This window comes from Gopherus flavomarginatus, chromosome 2 (genome assembly GCF_025201925.1).
Source record: "Gopherus flavomarginatus isolate rGopFla2 chromosome 2, rGopFla2.mat.asm, whole genome shotgun sequence".
Classification (NCBI taxonomy): Eukaryota; Metazoa; Chordata; order Testudines; family Testudinidae; genus Gopherus; species Gopherus flavomarginatus.
Window position 1 is genome coordinate 187,945,480 of NC_066618.1, and position 21,291 is coordinate 187,966,770.

General features: G+C 42.0%; 2 protein-coding genes across 7 annotated transcripts in view; one reads left to right on the top strand and one right to left on the bottom strand.

Annotated features, from left to right (window-relative positions):
- Positions 1-21,291, bottom strand: part of TPMT (thiopurine S-methyltransferase) — a 270,354-nt gene that overhangs the window by 198,055 nt on the left and 51,008 nt on the right. The gene's annotated exons all lie outside the window — the stretch shown is intronic.
- RNF144B (ring finger protein 144B) overlaps positions 1-21,291 on the top strand; it is a 125,753-nt gene that overhangs the window by 83,417 nt on the left and 21,045 nt on the right. For all 6 annotated transcript variants that reach the window (XR_007772755.1, XM_050941635.1, XM_050941637.1 and 3 more), the window contains one exon: positions 15,231-15,335. Coding sequence is in view for 5 of the 6 variants with exons in the window: in XM_050941635.1 (XP_050797592.1) it covers positions 15,231-15,335 (105 nt within the window). In the remaining variant the exon portion in view is untranslated. The remainder of the gene's footprint in view (positions 1-15,230; positions 15,336-21,291) is intronic.

Genomic DNA, 21,291 nt, shown 5'->3' on the forward strand with positions numbered 1-21,291 from the left:
GCCAGTTGGAGGAGTGGGTGACAAAGACTATTCCCATTAAAAGGGTTTGAAGCCAGTCTGCCTTTGAATAATGACTAAAAATTACCCAATATAACTTTTCTCTCTATAAAATATACCTCTTTAAAGGGTTAGTAAAGAGCACTGTGTATACCGAGTTTGGCTATCTGGAAACAGCCAAGGCCTTACAGAAAATTATGGAAGAGTTTGTAGCCTAGTAGTGTTCTCAGAGATGGGTTTTTTCTCTGCTATCTGGTAAGGTCCATGTTGTCCTGGTGGAAATGATGACAGCTGAAAGCAATTACTGTTGGGGAGTATCATAGTATAATTCCCCACTCTGAACCTTAGCGTCCAAAAGATGGGGTACCAGCATGAATTCCTCTAAGCTCAATTACCAGCTTAGTACCTGTAGCGCTGCCACCAACCAGGAATTCTAGTGCCTGGTACACTCTGATTCCCACAAAACCTTGCCCGGGGACCCCCAAGACCCAGACCCTCTGGATCTTAACACAAGGAAAGTAAACTCTTTCCTTCACCGTTGCCTCTCCCAGGCTTCCCCTCCCTTGGTTACCCTGGGAGATCACTGTGATTCAAACTCCTTGAATCTAAAACAGAGAGGAAAATGCACCTTCCCCCCTCCTTCTCTCTTCCCCTCCCAGATTTTCCCTGAGAGAGACAGTAATTCTAGCACAGAGAGAAATTAGCCTCTCTCTCCCTCTTCCCTCCTTTCTCCCCACCAATTCCCTGGTGAATCCAGACCCAGTCCCCTGGGGTCTCACCAGAATAAAAAACAATCAGGTTCTTAAACAAGAAACTTTTAATTAAAGAGAGAAAAACAGTAAAAATTATCTTTGTAAATTTAAAATGGAATAGGTACAAGGTCTTTCAGCTACAGACACTGGGAATACCCTCCCAGTCTAAGTATACAAGTACAAATTAGAATCTTTTCAGCAAAATACCAATTTGAACTCCTTTCAGCCAAATACACATTTGAACTCCTTCCAACCAAATACACATTTGCAAATAAAGAAAACAAACATAAGCCTAACTCGCTTTATCTACCTAGTACTCACTATTTTGAATCTATAAGAACCTGTATCAGGGAGATTGGAGAGAAACCTGGTTGCATGTCTGGTCCCTCTGAGCCCCCAGAGTGAACAACAACCAAAACTAACAGCACAGCACAAAAACTTCCCTCCCTCAAGATTTGAAAGTATCCTGTCCTCCGATTGGTCCTCTGGTCAGGTGACAGCCAGGCTTACTAAACTTGTTAACCCTTTACAGTCAAAGAGAAATAAAGTACTTCTGTGCTATTAACTTTTCTTATCTGTTTATGACAAGGAGGATGCAGGCTTTGCGGGGGATCTAATAAGCAGTGGTGCAAGTAGAAATAATTTCTTGCCGGTACCGCACTCATGGGAGGGACACAAGGGGGTTGGTACGTGACCCATGTGATGCTCCATATGACTCCTCTCCACCCCGCCCCCAGGCCAGGGTCCCCACGTTCTCCCTGTCCCCTCCAGTACTCCCCTTTGTATATACAAATATCAACATGCTTAACTTCTCACTTTTCCCCCCACGTATATAGTATTCAGTTTGTTTATATGGAATATGGGAGTTGGGTGAGAAGCCATTTCAGTGTATGTGTGACTTATTAAAAGACAAATTTTAAGCAGAACTGTATCCTAAACTGCTTTATGGTATTGTACCCAAACATTGCATTTCAATGGGAGATTCAACCTCCTTTATAGGAACAAACTCCTGAAACTCTTACCAGTCCACAAAAATGGTCCATTGCCATGCAAATAGTCTCATTGTCTTCAATGGGATTGATCAAATGATTAAGGGTTTACAGGATTAGGTTCCAAATTTGTAAATTGTTCTGGATGAAATTGACAATGCCTGAGCTGTCATATTAGAAGGAGCTTCATTAGAATAAAGGTGGGCAGATGTGTGATAAGTCTTAGTTCTGCTGCTAAGATCAGGAACATATTTTCAGCAAAGTTCTAGGCAGATTCCTGAGGCAGCTGTTTAAGGCCATCAGTGTCCGGTATTATAATCTTCACTTATAGTTCTCTCACCCACAAAGATGGAAAATGAGGTACTTGTTTTCTTTGTTTTGCTGCTCCAATTAACAAAATGCATGTTAGACTAGGTTGGGTGCAAAGAAGAATTCTGTATACACCGTTGACAATACCTGATTCTTGTAAGGCTGCAGAACAGGGCTGACATCAGAATCCAAATATCCTCTGGTCAGTGCAAGCAGAGACATTCCTCTAATGATTTGGACTTGATGTGATGCGGTATGGATGTCATGGATAATTCAGATCATTGGTGAAAAACAGAATAAAAACCACGGTTTAGACACCTTCCACCCCCACCACCTCTTCCCTCTTGAGGACTCCTGACCAACAGAATAGCATAAACATATGCTAAGAAACTTTAAAAAAAAATCTTTTTTTAAATTTTGTTAGCATATTTATTGTGCTGTTAAAACCATTTAAAGAATGAATGCTCTCCCTAGAAGTGTTCTGTTCCTTTAAGGAGCAGATTGCAGTCCCACCCTCACTACTCAGGATGGGGGGCGGGGGCTAGCCCCAAGTCTTTCCAGTACCCTGTACCTGCTAAAAATCTCTTGCTGGTAATGCGTACTGGTGGGTACCACTGTATTTGCATTCCTGCTAATAAGAATGTCAGAATATCAATGCCAAATCCTGCTCCAATCCCCTCTTCAACTTTTTTCCCAAATACTCTGATCTTCGGTATTATATGAGTGCGTTTAACTGCAAGTGACATGCCTACTAAAGTCACCAACCAGCTATTAATTTCAAGTTATATGCTATTCACCAGAACAAGGTTTGAGCTGTCTAATATCGTGCACAATAACAGACCAATCTTGCAAAAACAAAAGATAATTTCACATCCTAGCTTCTGGGTGTTGGCACATGTTTATGCAGCAATGGTATGACTCATCGTTCATGTGATCTTATGTTTTTGAGAAGTGTGTGAAAGAACTAAAATGGAAAACGAGAGAAACAAATGCTACTCTAACAATCCATGTGTCATATCACACACTGGTACAATAGGTCTGTGTAAAGGAGAATAAGATTTCCTCTTCTAAGGTCTGGGTGACTCTAATAGACAATGCTATGCAAATGAGAGTACATTTAATCTCTCAACTTTTTTAAACTATGATGAGAAGAACCTTCTACTTTGGGTTTCATTTCGAAGGGTGTCGTGAGAGCCCAGCTTGAGACGGGCCCTGAAGCCATTCTATCTTGTTGTCTTTCCTCGATCTCAGTTTCCTCCACTATACTGCTGCTGTGTGCCACTAAGCATGTACGAGTTACTGCAGAGACAAAGGGGCTAGTCATTTTCCCAGGACTCAGCCCCCAGACATGGAGACATCTTGATTTATGAAACACTCTGTGCATCTGTTGGTTGATTTGCAGGTGTTTGAGAGAGGAGAATTTTCTGCTGTAGCTGGTGCATCCCGGCCCGGGCAGCATTGAGCAGCACAATGGAGGACAGGATGTGAAAAGACAGGTGTGTGTGTGTGTGTGTGAGAGAGAGAGCAGAGTGGGAGAGAGACAACTTAAAAACAGGTGAGAGACAACCAAAAGGTGGAGGTGGAAAATGAAGAGGAGGAAAGACAACACAGGGCGAGGGAAGATTTCTACCTGGACCAGTGTTGCCCCTCAGTCACACTCTTCTTTTCCACACGTTGTTTCTCTCTCACACAAGAAAATCATGGCCCATCTCCAAAATCCACACACTTATGACCCAGTGAGAGAGTTTTCAGTTCCTAGCAGTCGATAAGGGTCTGATTTCCTCTTGCACCAGTGTAAATCTGGAATAATTCCATTAAAGTTAATGGAGTTTACAGGATGTAAAACCAGTGTAAGATGCAAATTAGATTAAAAAATCCAATTATTAAAGACCATCCTCTTTCCTCTTGATAATTTCAAAAAAAGATTCATTCCCTCTCCCCACGCACCACTTTCTTATACTCCTCTCTTTAGGTGTAGGCAGATCAAACATTCAGTCCCTGTGCCGCAATGCCCCAATGATTTTAAATAAAGCTCACCTCAGATTGTTTTCCATGTCTAACCACCAACTGTCATGTTGTGGCATTTGGGTTTCTTTCCAAGCTTGAAATGCCTCTGAATAACTAGTACATAAAAAATGTGATAAAATTGGCATATATAAAATAATACTTAGCACATGTTCAAATCACTTTATATGTCCAAAGAACTTAGCTTAACACTCCTTTGAAGTAGGTATTATCCATTTTATAAGTGGTGAAACTAAGATAGAGACATAAGTAAATTGCCCAATACCCAGCAGTAAATCAGTAGTGGAGCCAGGCCTAATAGATCATAGGTGTCTGGACAGGGCTGGCTCCAAGTTTTTTGCCTCCCCAAGCAAAAAAAATTTCCCAAGCCCCCCCAGCCCCGCCCCAACTCTGCCCTTTCCCTGCCCTATTCCAACCTCTTCCCCAAATCTCCGGCCCCACCTCCTCCCCCAGGTGCACTGCCTTTCCCCTCCTACCCCTGCTCCCTCCCAGCGCACCGCCGCTGCTCTGCTTCTTCCCCCTCGCTCCCAGGCTTGCTGCAAAACAGCTGATTCACGTGGCAAGTCTGGGAGGGACGGGGGCGAAGCAGAGTGGCTGCACGCTTGGGGGAGCAGGCAGCAGTGGAGTGGAAGTGAGCTGGGTGGGAGCAGTTCCTCTGCTCCCCCCAGGGTTACTTCGTGTGGCCCTCCCCAGGCCCCCACCGGTGCAGCTCACTTCTGTTCAGGGCTGGCTACTGGCTTTTTGTGCCCTAAACAAAAAAAAAAAAGGGGGGGGAGCCACAGTGCTGCCCCTTGAAAGTGCCATCCCAAGCACATGCTTGGAGCACTGGTGCCTAGAGCCAGCCCTGTGTCTGGACTCAGTCCTTAGTCCAGAAAACAATGGGACCAGCTCTAATATGACATGTCACTTTGTTCATGATCTCAGTTATTCACTCTCTGGTGCTTAATGATAGCGATCCCACCACATTTGGGGTACCAGAAGCCAATATATATTTTTACAATATGGCTCTCCAGACTTTGAGTAGCATAAACAAATCAATTTAAAACTGCATTTAAGAATGGTGGTTACTATAAGCAGATCCAATGAAGGAACAAATCCCAATAACTGCATTTATCATGTTGGGTGTGAGAAAGAGCCACTAAACAAAATACTTGTTATGGTATGCTGAGATAGAAAGCAGCATACACTGTCCTGTGGGCACACTTGCCTGTTGACACTTCAATTGCTTTCAACAGTTGGTCTGCCATTTGTGGCCAATTGGTCACCAAAAAAATGTACACAGCCTCTGATTTTTCTGACCACAACGTGCTCACCAAATTATAAAAGGATTTTTCACTCTTTCTGCATGTGTCTTACTCCATACGATTCTCTTATAGGGCCTCATCCATTGTTCACTGGTGTCAATGGAAATGTTACCAGCAACTTGAATGAGCATTGCATCAGGCCCTTAACTGCTAAGCTACAGAGGTGGAAAATGAAATGGTGCTGATTTTTTAACCACACTTGTTAAATCTTTCTTGACAAATACTTTAAATTGTGTATTTTATAATAGCTGACCATATATATACCAGGCTCTTGAATAACACGATGACAAGCACATTATAAAACTTTAGATAAATATACCTATTATTCCACACACTGCAAGTACTTTTGAATGTAAGTATATATGCACTGGCACTGACCAGGCACATCTGGTGCCAGGGTGCAAATCCTAACTCACTGTAGTGAATATTCATAGAGGTCATATGAGTAGACCCATTGACATCAATTGCACTGCACATGGGTATGCACTGAACAACTGGGTTCTTTCTTTAATTCTTTCCATTAATAAATAAGCATTATATCCTACATGATAAAAATAGATAGTGAGTACAATGGAGCCTTGCTCCCTGATTAAAGCTTCTACATACTACCACAATACAAATAGTAAATACATTGTAACTTGTGGAGCTGGTTGGGAAGTTACTCCCCCCTCCTTTTTTTGTTTTTGCTGAAAACTTTGACTTTTTTTGGTTTTAATCAAAAGAATAAAAATTAAAATAATAATAATTAAAAAAATCAGGTTTTGGCATATAAACATTGAAACATTTTAGTTTAAAATGAAAAATGTCAGTTTTGTGGGTTTTTGATGAAAAATTGATTTTTTTTTCATGAAAATGTAAGTTTAGTTGGAAAAACCATTTTCGATCTAAATTGTTCTGGCAGAGCATGTTCAGTGAGTTCTCCTAATTTCTTTGCATTTCCACTACCGTACTCTAATGTTAAGCACTCATCATACTGTGATCCCAATCACAGTCTTTTAAATGATATAATAATTGCAGTGAAATTTTTGTACTATTACATATTCCAAACTCACTGCCCAATGTTAACTAGATACAGGGGTCAACAATACTGCCTATAGGACATGATATTGAAAAGGCTGCACTGATTTCCTTCCCACTCTCATCCTTTAACTGACTGTCGCTTTTATTTTCCTTAATCCAAAAGCAGATATTAAAATTTGTCACATGTCAGGTTTGTGGTTTCCTTTCCTGTTTTCTATCAAAAGCAATAAAGGTTACAATTAGTGAGCTGGAAAGCTTTGTACAAATTGGAGTTGAGAAAGTTAATAGAGCACACTGAATGTGCTTGATGTACTTGAAAAAGCAATATGCAGTAATGACTGGGACCAGTCTTTTGTCTGTGGCAAGGAGAAGATTATTTGAAAGTGGCCTTGAATAGAAATATGGATTCGTAGTGAGAGGAGTACAAGTGCCCTTGTCGTGTCATTGCCTAGCAACATGAGATTTAAATACATTGCCTGAACTAATTTAAAAATCTAGAGGTAAAAATGTGCAACTGTGCTAATGCCCTGTATAGACTAAAGCCCACACTAAAAACCTTTATCTCTGGCAATATTTTGTTTAATCCTGTTGTATATATTAATGAAATCAGTAAAGTTGGAACAGTTCCTACGGGAAGTGCTGTACTTATTCATAGTTCCTGTATAAGCACCTATTTCCAGAGGTACATTGAGAATGTTATCATAAAACTCCCTCTAGGATGAAGCTTGCATGAAATGTTTTACTGCAAATGAAATTTTGTATGTTGCTAGTCCAGATTGTAGGACAGATCTTTTCAGTGCATCTCTTAACAGTTTCTTCGCTTCTGAAAATAAATGTCATATTGTCTTCACTTGAGCTGTATATGTATAATGAGTATCTGTCTGAGGCCTGGTCTACACTAAGCGTTTAAACCGATTTTAGCAGTGTTAAACCGATTTAACGCTGTACCCATCCACACTTCGAGGCCCTTTATATCGATATAAAGGGCTCTTTAAATCGGTTTCTGTACTCCTCCCGAATGAGAGGAGTATCGCTAAAATCGGTATTACCATATCGGATTAGGGTTAGTGTGGCTGCAATTCGACGGTATTGGCCTCCGGGCGGTTTCCCACAGTGCACCACTGTGACTGCTCTGGACAGCAATCTGAACTCGGATTCAGTGGCCAGGTAAACAGGAAAAGCCCCGTGAACTTTTGAATTTCATTTTCTGTTTGCCCAGCATGAAGCTCTGATCAGCACTGGTGGCGATGCAGTCCCAAATCCAAAAAGAGATCCAGCATGGACCGTACGGGAGATACTGGATCTGATCACTGTATGGGGAGACAAATCTGTTCTATCAGAGCTCCGTTACAGAAGACGAAATGCCAAAGCGTTTGAAAAAAATCTCCAGGCTACACAGTGCTGTGTGACAAGCGTAACGGAAAGCCAAAGAGTCAAATGGACACTCATGGAGGGAGGGAGAGGGTACTGAGGACTCCAGCTATCCCACAGTCCACAGCAGTCTCCTAAAAATGTTTACATTCTTGGCTGAGCTCCCAGTGCCTGTAGGTTCAAACACATTGTCCGGCGTGGTTCAGGGTATAGCTCGTCAATTTACTCCCTCCACCCCTACGTGAAAGAAAAGGGAAAGAAATGGTTTCTTGACTTCTTTCAATGTCACCCTATGTCTACTGAATGCTGCTGGTAGACGCGATGCTGCGGCAGTGAAGAGCAGTATCCTCTCCTCTCCCCTCCCTGGTGGCAGATGGTGCAGTAGGACTGCTAACCGTCCTTGTCATGAGCCTGTGAGCACTCCTGGCTGGCCTCAGTTGAGGCTGGCTGGGGGCGCCTGGGTAAAAATAGAAATGATTCCCGGTCATTCCCAGTAGATGGTACAGAACGGCTGGTAACCGTCCTCATCATAGCAACTGGGGGCTGAGCTCCATCAGCCCCTTCCCTTTCCTGTGTAAAGAAAAGATTCTGTACTGCCTGGACTATCATAGCAGCGGGATGCTGGGCTCTTCTCCCCCGCACCGCTTAATGTTCTGCCTGGACTGTCATAGCACCGGGAGGCTGCCTCCCCCTCATTTTATCTCACTAACAAGTCACTGTTTCTTATTCCTGCATTCTTTATAACTTCATGACACAAATGGGGGGGACACTGCCACGGTAGCCCAGGAAGGTTGGGGGAGGAGAGAGTCAACGAGTGGGGTTGTTGCAGGGGCACCCCCCGTGAATGGCATGTAGCTCATCATTTCTGCGGGATCTGACATGGAGCAGCTGGGCTCTCTGATACAGTGGTTCTCTAGTACACTTGCCCCATATTCTAGGCAGGACTGACTCTAGTTCTAGAAACCATAAAGGAGGGATTGACTCGGGGAGTCATTCCCAGTTTTGCCTTTGCGCCCTCGGCCGACCTCAGCCAGGGGCACCCATGATAGCAGCAGACAGTACAGAACGACAGATAACTGTCATCTTACTGCCAATTTACAATGGCAGCAGACGGTACAGAACAACTGATAACCGTCTCTGCTATCATGCAAAAGCAAACGAATACTGCTGTGTAGTGCTGCAGTAATGCCTCTGTTAGCGGCATCCAGTACACATATGGTGACCGTAAGGAAAAAAAAAAAAAAGCTGAACGAGCTCCATGGTTGCCGTGCTATGGCGTCTGCCAGGGCAATCCAGGGAAAAAGGCTGTGAAATGATTGTCTGCAGTTGTTTTCCTGGAGGAAGGAATGAGTGACAACAATTACCCAGAACCACCTGGGACAATGATTTTTGCCCCATCAGGCACTGGGATCTCAACCCAGAAATCCAAGGGGCGGGGGAGACTGCGGGAACTATGGGATAGCTACAGAATAGCTACCCATGGTGCAACGCTCCGGAAATCGACGCTAGCCTTGGACCATGGATGCACACTGCCGAATTAATGTGCTTCGTGTGGCTGTCTCATAAACAGATAAGTAAGAGTTAATAGAACAAAAGTGCTTCATATCTCTTTTGCTTGGAAAGGGTTAACAAGAACAGTGAGCCTGGCTGTCACCTGACCAGAGGACCAATCAGGGGACAGGATACTTTCAAATCTTGAGGGAGGGAAGTTTTTGTGTGTGCTATTAGTTTTTGGTTGTTGTTCACTCTGGGGGCTCAGAGGGACCAGACATGCAACCAGGTGTCTCTCCAATCTCCCTGATACAGGTTCTTATAGATTCAAAATAGTGAGTACTAGGTAGATAAAGCGAGTTACGCTCATGGTTGTTTTCTTTATTTGCAAATGTGTATTTGGCTGGAAGGAATTCAAATTGGTATTTGCTGAAAAGATTTTAATTTGTACTTGTATACTTAGGCTGGGAGGGTATTCCCAGTGTCTATAGCTGAAAGACCCTATTCCATTTTGAATTTACAAAGATAATTTTTACTTTTTTTCCCCCTTCTTTAATTAAAAGCTTTTCTTGTTTAAGAACCTGATTGTTTTTTTATTCTGGTGAGACCCCAGGGGACTGGGTCTGGATCCACCAGGAAATTGGTGGGGAGAAAGGAGGGAAAGGGGAGAGAGAGGCTAATTTCTCTGTGTTTGAATTGCGGTCTCAGGGAAAATCTGGGAGGGGAAGAGAGAAGGAGGGGGGAAGGTGCATTTTCCTCTCTGTTTTAGATTCAAGGAGTTTGAATCACAGTGATCTTCCAGGGTAACCCAGGGAGGGGAAGCCTGGGAGAGGCAACGGTGGGGAAAAGGGTTTACTTTCCTTGTGTTAAGATCCAGAGGGTCTGGGTCTTGGGGGTCCCCGGGCAAGGTTTTGTGGGGACCAGAGTGTACCAGGCACTAGAATTCCTGGTTGGTGGCAGCGCTACAGGTTCTAAGCTGGTAATTAAACTTCGAGGAATTCATGCTGGTACCCCATCTTTTGGACGCTAAGGTTCAGAGTGGGGATTATAGCATGACAGGCTGCGTGCACTCGACTTTATACAATCTGTTTTACAAAACCAGTTTATGTAAAATCGGAATAATCCCGTAGTGTAGACATACCCTGAGTCTATATGCTCCCTCTCTCTCCTTATATTTATGTATATGTATATAATAGAATATAGTGGAGTGTTTATATTAGACATAAATACCATAATATAATCTCTCTCTCTCTCTCTCTTTCTCTGTAATGTATATGTACATAAAACAATATATTTAATCAAAGCACTGTTATAAACTTTAACTAATTAAGCCTCACAACATCCTGGGAGGTAGGTAAGTATTTATTATCCCCATTTTATAGATAAGAAATCTGAGGGAATGAGAGGCTGAAATCCACTAATGGGCAGAAGAGTGACTGCAAAAATGGCACATCTTGCTCAACATATTTGCTTGGTCTCTGTGTGTCTTTTGAGCCATAGCTGCTTGCTTTAATGAGAAAATATTTTGTCCCCTTCTTTTTTGGGTAAGAGTTTTCCAAAGCAATAAGCATTGGCCTAACTCTGTTTCCACTGAACTTAATGGAAGTGCCTCTGACTTCAGTGGGAGCAGTTAGGTTAGCAGCAAACTCATTATTAATCCCACTCTAAAAATTTATTTTACTTCTGTCATCACTGCAAAATTATGGGACAGGGAACTAGATTTTATTTTAGCTCATGTATCATGAACATACATGTCTAAATTCCATTTTCTGATGGTAATATGCAAGCCAGGAAGAATACAACTTAACCAGGGGGAATTTTTAGGTCTGGCAGTTCATATTTTTTCATTAAATTGTCTCTTACTGGGAAACAATGTTATTCTTAGGAAGTTACTTTCAGAATAGAGGGTAAACATGCTTTGTGACTTGCTAATGTCACACACAGGGAGAAAGTGACATGGCCATGAATACAGCCCAGAACTCTTGACTACCTGTCATGTGCACATGTCTAACCACTGCTTCCTGTGTTTCTTCAATGATCCTATCTTTAAAGAACTGTATTTACTCGAACACGTTTTCTCTCTTTCTGTGTAAGATGCTTTAAAAGGTTCTAATTTTCAAAAGAGGTTGGGTGCCCACCGCCCACTTCTGAAAATCTTGGCCATAGTTTCCATACACAGGAAATTGTATGTTTAATGTATATGTATCAATAGATTTTCTTAACTTTGGTGTTTGTCTAAGCAAAAAGTACATATTTTCAATGCTTTTGTCAACTTTTGATGTGTTTCTGGGGTGTGGAAATGTTTGTATGATGCTGCAAATGCAAATAAGTATTTTACTATATAAATTTATAATTCTCTTTGCCCTGTGTTCACCACAGTCATAGCTCACATCAGTGCTTCATTTTTTCAGCTACTTTATAATTAAACTAAATTAGCGGCTGAGTTTTTAAATAAATAATAATAAAAGCTTAAAGCAGTTCTGCTGGGCTAAAAGTTACAGTACATTTAAAAAATATCTTTACTGCTAATTTTGGGAAGAGGAGAGGTGAGGTTCTATTCCCGGTTCCCAGACAGACTGATGTGTGATCTCTAGGCAAGTCACTTAAGGCTTTGTACTCGAATGTGCTCGGTGTCACCTGGATAGCACTCAGCACCTTCAACTCCCCATAGCACCTGACTGGATTGGGCCCATGGTCCCTCAGCCTCAGTTCTGTGATCTGTACAAGATTTAATGTTTGTAAAAGTTATGTTACAGGGCTGTTGTTTGTAAAGTACTTTTGAGATCCTCGGCTATTGGCTTCAGATCTAAAGCCCGTTGAACTCAGTCTGTGAAACTACAACTTAAGACACACTAGCCTTTGTTGACCTGATCTGGATTTGAACCAGCAAACTAGAGGAGAAAGATTTCAAATCATATTATCAAGCTTTTGAACTATCTAGTCCCTTGAAGGTGTATCCCTAAAGGTATATTGTGTACAGAAATCAAATACAAAGTCTATATATGTATAGAACTGTTGCCCTGCTACATAAGAGCTGCACGCACATTCTTCCACAGGAAAATAACTGTTAGTGCTGAGGTCAACTGGCCCTAGCAGTTTAAGGCCTTGGCTACACTGGCACTTTACAGCGCTGCAACTTTCGCGCTCAGGGGTGTGAAAAAACACCCCCCTGAGCGCTGCAAGATACAGCACTGTAAAGCCTCAGTGTAATCAGTGCTGCAAGCTACACCCGTAGAGGATGTGGTTTATGTGCAGCGCTGGGAGAGCTCTCTCGCGGCAGCGCTTTGAAATTTCAAGTGTAACCATACCCTAAATTAAGAAAAAGCCTTTGGGCTTCCATGAGTCCTGCAGTAACTTCTCAGCCTTTGTCCTCTCTCCTTTAATGGGGTGGCCTGAACTGACCCTAGAATCTGAGTCTGCTGTATCTTACTGTCCAAGTAAATTACTAAACATAGTCACCCATCCCAGAAGGGACAGGAGCCGGGGTTGCAGTCAAAGAAAAGGATTGTTTTCCAACACCAACTGAGAGACATACTGAGGAGAGTTCAACTCCTACCCTGAAAGGGGAGAGATGAAAATCTGCACTCCCCAAAGTGTAGGTAGGCCCTGAACAGTGGGAGCAGGATGCAGGGAGCATGTCTGGGACCATAGCACTTCCCCAGGAGTGCTCAACCCCTGCTCAGTCCCAGTTCCCACCCCCAATCCACCTCTTCCCCCAATGCCCTACCCTGCCCCACCTCTTCTTGCCCAGTTCTGGCCCCTCCCCTGAGCACACCCCATCCTTGCTCCTCCCCTTCCCCCGCCTCCTGCATGTTGGGAGGGGGAAGGAGTTCATTGGCGGGGCCACTGGCAGGTGGGAAGTGTTGGGGGAGAGGTGGGGACCAGGCTGCAGGTGGATGCTAAGCAACCACTAATTTTTTTTCCGTGGGTACTCCAGGGCTGGAGCACCCATGGAATTGGCACCTGTTGCTGGGCTGTCCTATCCTCATGAGCTATACAGCCTTCCTCCACCCCACTGCATGTGGATTTTTGGGGGCAGACTTTGGAGTAGAGAGTTTCTTGTTGGAGTCAATCATGACTGTTACTTCCTCTGTTTCCATCTATTTTTCTATGCAGATGGGAGGTGTCTTTTGTAGCTAAGCCATTAAAGCCACTTTATGTTTCAATTACTAACTCTTTATCGTGGTGTTTCTAGGTGCTTTCTGGCAAGGAGCATTAACTATATTACTTGAATGAATAAAGGGACAGCGTCTGGTTAAGTCTCATTAAATTCCTTGTGTTACTAATAACACTTTAAGTTATTAAAATTGTTAGAATTGTTATATTGCTTATTTACTTTTTGCTCTTTGCTCACCTTGGAGTGTGAAAATAGACTAGCCAGTTCTATTCTTATATCTACTAGTATCACTTTCTAGTTCTCATGCAGGGGACTGTTTAAACAAATAAAAGTTGATTGAAATTTAAAACAAAAGTCATAAACATATGGGGCTGGACTGAAACCCAGGAACAGGGCAGGAACTAGAGTATGTCTCCGAGGGTCACATTTAGTCCCTTCTTCTCCCTTGACTGGGGGGCAACCTACTGCTGGCACAGATTATTTCATCCTCTGTGCCCGCTCAGTTGTACTTACCAGTGCATTGGGGAGGGAGAGAGCCAAGACTCCCGCCTGATGGGCGGGGCACTAACAGTCCAGTGGCAGCCTAACCTTCACGCTCTGGAAATGCAGGTAGTTCATGAAGGGACTTAAAGAGGCTCCTTATAACTTATTACACTCCTGCAGGGGCATGTGGTAGGGCTTATAATTTGACCTGTTGCTATTAAAATTAGGCTTTTGAAATTCTTAAAAAATTAAATCCCTAAATTCTGGTAATAAATTACCTGATGATCTCCCTTTACATATATATTTAAAAAAAAATTAAATGCCATGCCATTCGGTGGAAGATATATTCATTTTCATTTAAAATGAACTGTTTAAGTGACTACAAGGATTTGGCAGGTGTACATTTTACTGGCATGCAGGGTAGAGTTGAAATTGCATCATTTTGAAGTATACATTGTTACATCACTTTTACCTGGAACATTGGTCAATGTTTTTTTACAGGATATTTTGGGTTCGATACTTCCTGTGTATTTTGGAATTAGAAACCTCTGTTACACCAGTTACATACTGGTTTAAATTCTTTGACTTCAGAGCAGTTGCACTGGCATAAAACTAGTGTAACGGACTGGAGAATAGGGCCCTTAAAATCCAAATTGGATATGTCATAATGGGGACAAAACAGTCATGATCTGCTCTTCCTCATCCCAAGAAAAAATACCACACAATTATTTTTGTGCAGTGAAGTGATGTGGACACATGCAGGAGGGCCTCTCTGTTGGAAACGGACTTTGAACACTTGCTCAGTAGGTCAGTGGTTGATGGCAATTGATGGAAATGACACAATCTATTTAGAGGAAAGTTGATAGCCTCACTATTTCCAGATCCGTACTCTGCTAGCCAATCTATAAGCTGCCTTCATTGCAGATTGCTGAGAAAGCAACTCTACTGCTTGTATATGAGGCCCTATAATGGTGGCCACTAGGTGAGAGACTGAATTAAGAATACATGAAGGGAAAATAGAAGAATAAAACCTGTTTTAATTAGAGTGAAATATAACCTGTTCTTTTCCAAGTCTAGGCTTAGTATAGAGAAAATGTATTAGCACAGAAGGACTTGACTTGCTGACTTGTGTAAACTTAATATGCGATGGATAAAGTCATACATAATTAATTGTTCTTTGCTGCATTCTTCCCAAAGTAATGGTTCTTAGCATTCACACGTGTGATAATTTATGTTTTCTCTATACTAGTGCTCTAGGAGAGCCAATTAAGGAAGCAGAGGTGGCACCTGCGTAGTGCAGTGTTAACATCTACGTGTTACTATCATGTGGGTTGTAACTTTCCATCATTATTTTTTCTTTTCTCCTTTCTAGTGCCTAAAGCAGTATATGCAGCTGGCAATTCGAGAAGGCTGCGGTTCTCCCATTACTTGTCCAGACATGGTGTGTTTGAACCATGGGACCCTACAAGAAGCAGAGGTAGTGACACATATCTTCTCTCCTCTTTTTAGTTCCACCTTAATTTACATAATAAATACAATATTATTCTGTTTCCTCCTCTTAATTACCTTTCATGAGTATGTGACAGGAAGCCTGCCTGACCATAGGAACTAGAGACCAACAGATGTTTTTCTTTTCTTTTCTGTCTTGAGGAAATGCTTACTCGGGATCCAGACAATTTCTGAATTACCCATGCAGGTGATTTAACCAAAATATCCTGCATCCAGGAACCACTTAACATTCATTAGCAATGACTGTTGGAACGGCTTTGATATGGATACCTACTGTGGGTGAAATCCTGCCAAGCAAATGGCAAATCTCCCACTGGTTTAAGTGGGGTAAGGATTTAACTCAATGTGTTTATATTGGGGTGAAGCAGGAAAAATAAGGACACTTTCTTGTGTGTCAATCTTTCTATAAATTGTGAGGGAAAGCTGGATGGGAGTTGGATTTGACAAATGAGAAGAGTGAGAGTTTCAAAACCCAAGACACAGAACTTTCCAAGAGATGAGACTTTGGGAGCCCTGAGGTTGAACAAGGAGGTTACCCTAGTGTGTGCACACATACATGTGTGTGTATACACTCACAAATACGTATAACACACATGCAGAGGAACATGCATATACACTTCTAAGGTTTGAGATAAAGAAACTGAGGTAGCATCCAATTCTCAGTTATATGGAGGGCCGGTGCTTCCTTTTAGGAGACCTAGGCGGTCGCCTAGGGTGCCAGGATTTGGGAGGGCGGCATTTTGCGGCCCTCGGCAGCAATTCGGCTGCAGGGGGTCCTTCCACGCTCCATGTCTTCGGCGGCAATTCGGCGGCGGGGGGGTCCTTCCACGCTCCAGGTCTTCGGTGGCAATTCTGCGGCGGGTCCTTCACTTGCTCCGGGACCTGCCGCTGAAGTGCCCCGAAGACCGGGAGCGTGGAAGGACCCCTGCCTAGGGCGTCAAAAACCCTGGTGCCGCTCCTAGTTATATGATGTCCTCTTTATGCCATTCTGTCTGTGTAAAGTGGTTAGAAATGGCCCCTGGTCAAATGGCCTGCCTGGCTATTGTAGAGATGATGTAAGGTTCCTCGACTGGCTCCACTCCCAACCCATGGCACAAGAGACGGGTCGGTAGTATGGCTGGAGTGTACTACACTGCAGCAATTCTCTGCTTCCCAGAGGCCATGGGAAACAGAGTCACAGAGAGCAGCCCAAGGCTGTTCTTGCTTACATGGCGAATACAGGGAAAGCAAACATAGCTAAAAGCTTTAAATCACCTTTGCCCACACCATCCCCATCTCTGCCCCAAGTGCAGGAATGGAATAAATGAGACCCAAGCCCTGAATTTTCTCCCCTGCATTGCACAAAAGCAAATACTTATTTGTTATCCTGTGGGCATCCTACAGACCTGTATGCAAAGATGGCATAGCTGGGCTCGCTATAGCCCAGTTCAAACATGGGCATTGCCAGTGGAATTCTGTCGTGGATCCCCCAGTGAATGTAACCTGTGAGTGTCTTTGTTCAGAGCGTTTGCTCTGTACAATAGCCAAGGTAGTGAACCCAGCTTCCTAAGCTAAGCCAGTTTGACATCCATTTTAACTGTGGTTTATTCTGTAATGTAGACAAGGCATTAAAGTAAACTTCACTCCACCTGTGGTAAAATGTCATTCTCCAGTAAGCTGCTATTCTAGACCTCTTGGAATGTAGAAACTATAACTTAGTATGAGAATGGCAGTGGCACTCTACCCCCGCACCTATTCGGAGTGAGCAAAGGAAGCAGAAGAGAAGGCTTGGGGCTATGGGGCAATATGAAGAAGACCCAACTCTATGATGTTGCTTCCCTGATGAGGGAGGTGTGGAGAGGAGCCTGCACCCGGTGGATGTGAGAAAAGGAGCTGTGCTCACAGCTGAGGAGTGAAGAAAAGACCCAAGGGGTGTTGCTCTCCTATAACTCATCCTCACTCCTATAGGAAATGAGGATGAGCCAACCTAGTTCTATGACTGCCCTCTCCTACTAGCAGACTGGAGATGGTATCCCAGGTCTGCTTTCCTCTCCTTTGAAAAGCCAGCATGTGCATATTGTAATAGGAGCATGTTGCAAGGCCTCAGTTCAGCAAAGCACTTAAGCACCTGGTTAAGTCCCAGTACATGCTTAAATTAAGCATGTGCTTAAGTGCTTTGCTGAACTGCAGCCTGAGAACCACATCTGGGGTTCTTACAGCGTATGGGCATATGATGGAGTTGTTCTTCACCTTCCACAATAGCTGGGAGCAGCCACTCAGCATCTCCCCTTCTCCTTCTTTCCTCTGCATGGAAATAGGTGGGAAACTAGTGGGCCTTCTCTCATCTTGGGAAGTAGGCAATCAGCCTTGAACAGAAAAGAATGTTTGCTTTAAAGTTGTATCAAAACACTTAACAAATGTTACAAAGATTTTTATTCTGTTAAGCTATGTTTGTGGAGCTGCAGAAATTCTAAAGACTTATTTCCCATTAGCTAATCAAGAGGCCACTCCAGGGCATGCATTAATGGCCATTAACGTATTCCTTGGGCGCTTTGTGTGGCTCAAGGCTGAGTGACTAAACAACCCAAGAAGTGCATTAATGATCCATGAATGAAAGAATGTTCTGAAACTCCCTGTTGGCATTGCTATTAGAAAAACGAAACTTTTGCTTTTTAAAAGTCTGTTAAAATGAAATGTTTTATGGGTTTCATTGAATATATCTTTCTGCTATGAAAAATAGTTCATAACAGATTGGTTTTACTATTTTCTCCTTTCTCCTATTTTCTTTAGTGATCTAAAAAGTTATTTTGTAAAACTTGTAAGTTATATGTGGAACCTTTTATTTCTGTTTCTCTTTCTCATCTACAGTGACTGTACCACTTAACTATTTTATATTTAAAAAAAAAGTTAATTTGGATAGTATAGCGTGCTTTTATTCCAAACTGCATGCTATGTATTTAAATGACAGTACAAGTGCATTAATACGATTTATTTCTCATTTGAGTATATCCTTCTTTAAAAGCACCAATAAAAGATAAATGAAAACAAAAAATATTTTGAACACTTGAATAGCTTTTGTCTAAACTAGGAAAAAGGATTTAAAACAAATAATGTTAGTGGACATTTGAAACACCATTTATAACCTAATCTAAACACAGGTTTAACCTCACAGTCATCTAACATGGTTTTAAACTTGTAAAACTGTGTCTACACTAAGTGAGATTTCTATAGCTAACAATTAACCCCCGACTCCACCTTTTTATAGACAAGGTCATGGGGTGAATTTAGGACTCAATCCAAAGCCAACTGAAAAATTGATGAGAGTCTTTCCATTGACTTCTGTAAGTGTTGAATGAAGCCCTGAATGCTCATGAAATGGAGGGACTCCATAAAACAAGCTATAACTTGGCATAATGCAGGCTAGTGTTATGAATGTGTCCCACACCCCTCTGTCAAGGTACTATATCTTCTTGGTGTGCAGTATTTCTATTATTCCACTCCATAGCCTATTCTGTTTTCAGTATAAATAAGCTATCTGTTTTATATTTCAGTAAAACTCTCCAGGGTGTGTAACTGTATTTTTAGATGCATTTACAGCCTTAATTTTTGTTCTGAGCTGCATTCTGAAGCCTACGCCCTGTCGTGTTTTGTTGCTTTCTATTCCGGCAAAAGTTAAAAGTTGTATTCAAGTATAGTGTTAAACAATGTTGCACTACTTGTTGCTCAAGGGTTGTATATGTGCCATACTAGCTTAAAAACAAAGAAATGAAAATAGGAACATGTCTTTTTTTAAAGCACAGCTGAGCATTTCAGGTATGTTTGGGTAGAATGTACTGCTTGTTCCCAGCCTGAGGGAGGTGTTGGGAATTAGATGTAGAGTGAAATGGAGCTCATTGAGAGAACATCAGGGTAGAGTAATTTTCATACAGGAAGGAGGTGTAGCCGTGAGGATTCAATACAGATCTGTCCCGACCCCCCTTTGACCAAAAGCCTTATTTCTTCTCTGACGCAGCATCCCCTATTGCCCCAAATCTGGAATTTCGCCTAATAATCCTCAGTATTAACTGCTTTCCAAAGGGTTGACATCAATATAGGGTTTACAGTTAATTGATATGCTGACAAAAATGTTCAAATTTCCTAGAGAATGATTTTTATTCATTCCAGCCTAAGTGGCACGGGAAGTATGCAGTTTATAGAAATTATAGCAAGCACTGTTTTGCTGATGGGTCAGAGATACTAAATCCAAAACGGAGCAGAAATTAATAATTTTTCAAGATAAATAGTGTGTGAATTGTTGCTCTGGATGAATACTTAAAAAGATTGTTCGAAAGTTTTACCTATAGTTTATCATACAAGGTCATTGGCAGCCTGGAATTACAGGCCACAGAATCGAAAGGATAATCTTGATGGCTATTTAATATGTTGTCATACTATAGTCAGCAAGCAGGACACTTGCAGTTTGAAATGTTACTTTTAGGCAGCTTGCTCCCTGCTCTCATTGGTATAACAGTGGTTGTAGTAGTGGTGGTGGAAGTGGTGCTCTGGAAAAAACAACTTTGATTTTCTTAGCCAAATAACCAATTTTCACCAAGACATGCAGTATATAAATAGTTGGCCATATTTTGTCATAAGGTATGTCCTAGGTAGATCTGTGCTGCATCAGGAATTTTTATCCATGAATAATTTCAATACATTTGAGTTTTGTTTGTTTTGATTTGGAAACTGAAATTTTCTGCAAAACACAATTTAAATATGTTTTTTGTTTTGGGTTGATTGGAACATTCTGATTCAATAAAATAGAAATACTTTAGTCTGACTTTCTAAAAAACTTTGAAATGAAAAGTAATTTCAAAATAAATAAGGTCAAAACTAAACTTTTTTTTAACCCCCTCTAAAAAGTTTTTTCCCACCTAAATTAAATTTCATGTAAATCAACACATTCTCTCATCAAGTTTTGATTTTGATGAAATGGCACTTTCTGACAGAATAGAATTCTGTTGGAAAATTTTCTACCAACTCTCGTCCTAGATCAGATCCTGGGTATTGTATTAAGTCAACAGTTGCTTCTAGTGTAGCCATTTTAAAAGCATATATAGATAAAAAAGCAATATTTGATAAAGGAAGGGCCTGTTTCAAAATAAATAAAAATCATTTTAAAAAGCAAACCAGTTATCTTCTCAAACAAGATGTTTTATTCTTTAAGAACCAATTTCAAAAACTGCTTGGATTCATAGGTGTTAGAGATGGAAAGGACCTAGAATGTTTTCCAATTCTTCTCTCTGCTGATGCAGAATTGTCCCATAGAGGATGGCCTTGTCTATGCTGAGGATTTGCCCTGAAATACACCAGCGAGTTACTGAACTGTACTAGTGCGCAACCTCCGGTGTAGACATTTGTGCAGCTTATTCTGGTTTGCATTTGTGCAGCTTACTTTGGTTTCAAACAAAAAGTAAATTCTGATGGTGCTGATCACAATTTGCACTGATGACCAGAATCAGAGTAAATGCCCAGACCAGACATATATTTTCTAGGTCCTACCCTACCTCCTAGAGCTGGAAGGGACCAAAGGTCATTGAGTCTAGCCCCCTGCCTTCACTAGCAGGACCAAGTACTGATTTTGCGCCAGATCTCTAAGTGGTCCGTTCAAGGATTGGGCTCACAACCCTAGGTTTAGCAGGCCAATACTCAAACCACTGAGCTATCCCTCCCCCTCCAGAAGCTCTCCAACTAGAGTGTCTGGAGGACTGTCCCTCTCCCCTATCAGCTTCTCCACCCCTGCTGCCTTCTCTTCCATTTGTGCTCACCTAGCGTTCCTCTGCCAATGACAGCAATCACTATGTTGAAAAGTAATAATAGGATAGTACTTACGGCATCATTAGCTGTCTTTTAATGCAGTTTAGCAGCTGGAAACAAGGAAGTGAGCCAGCATCATATGACCAGCTAGC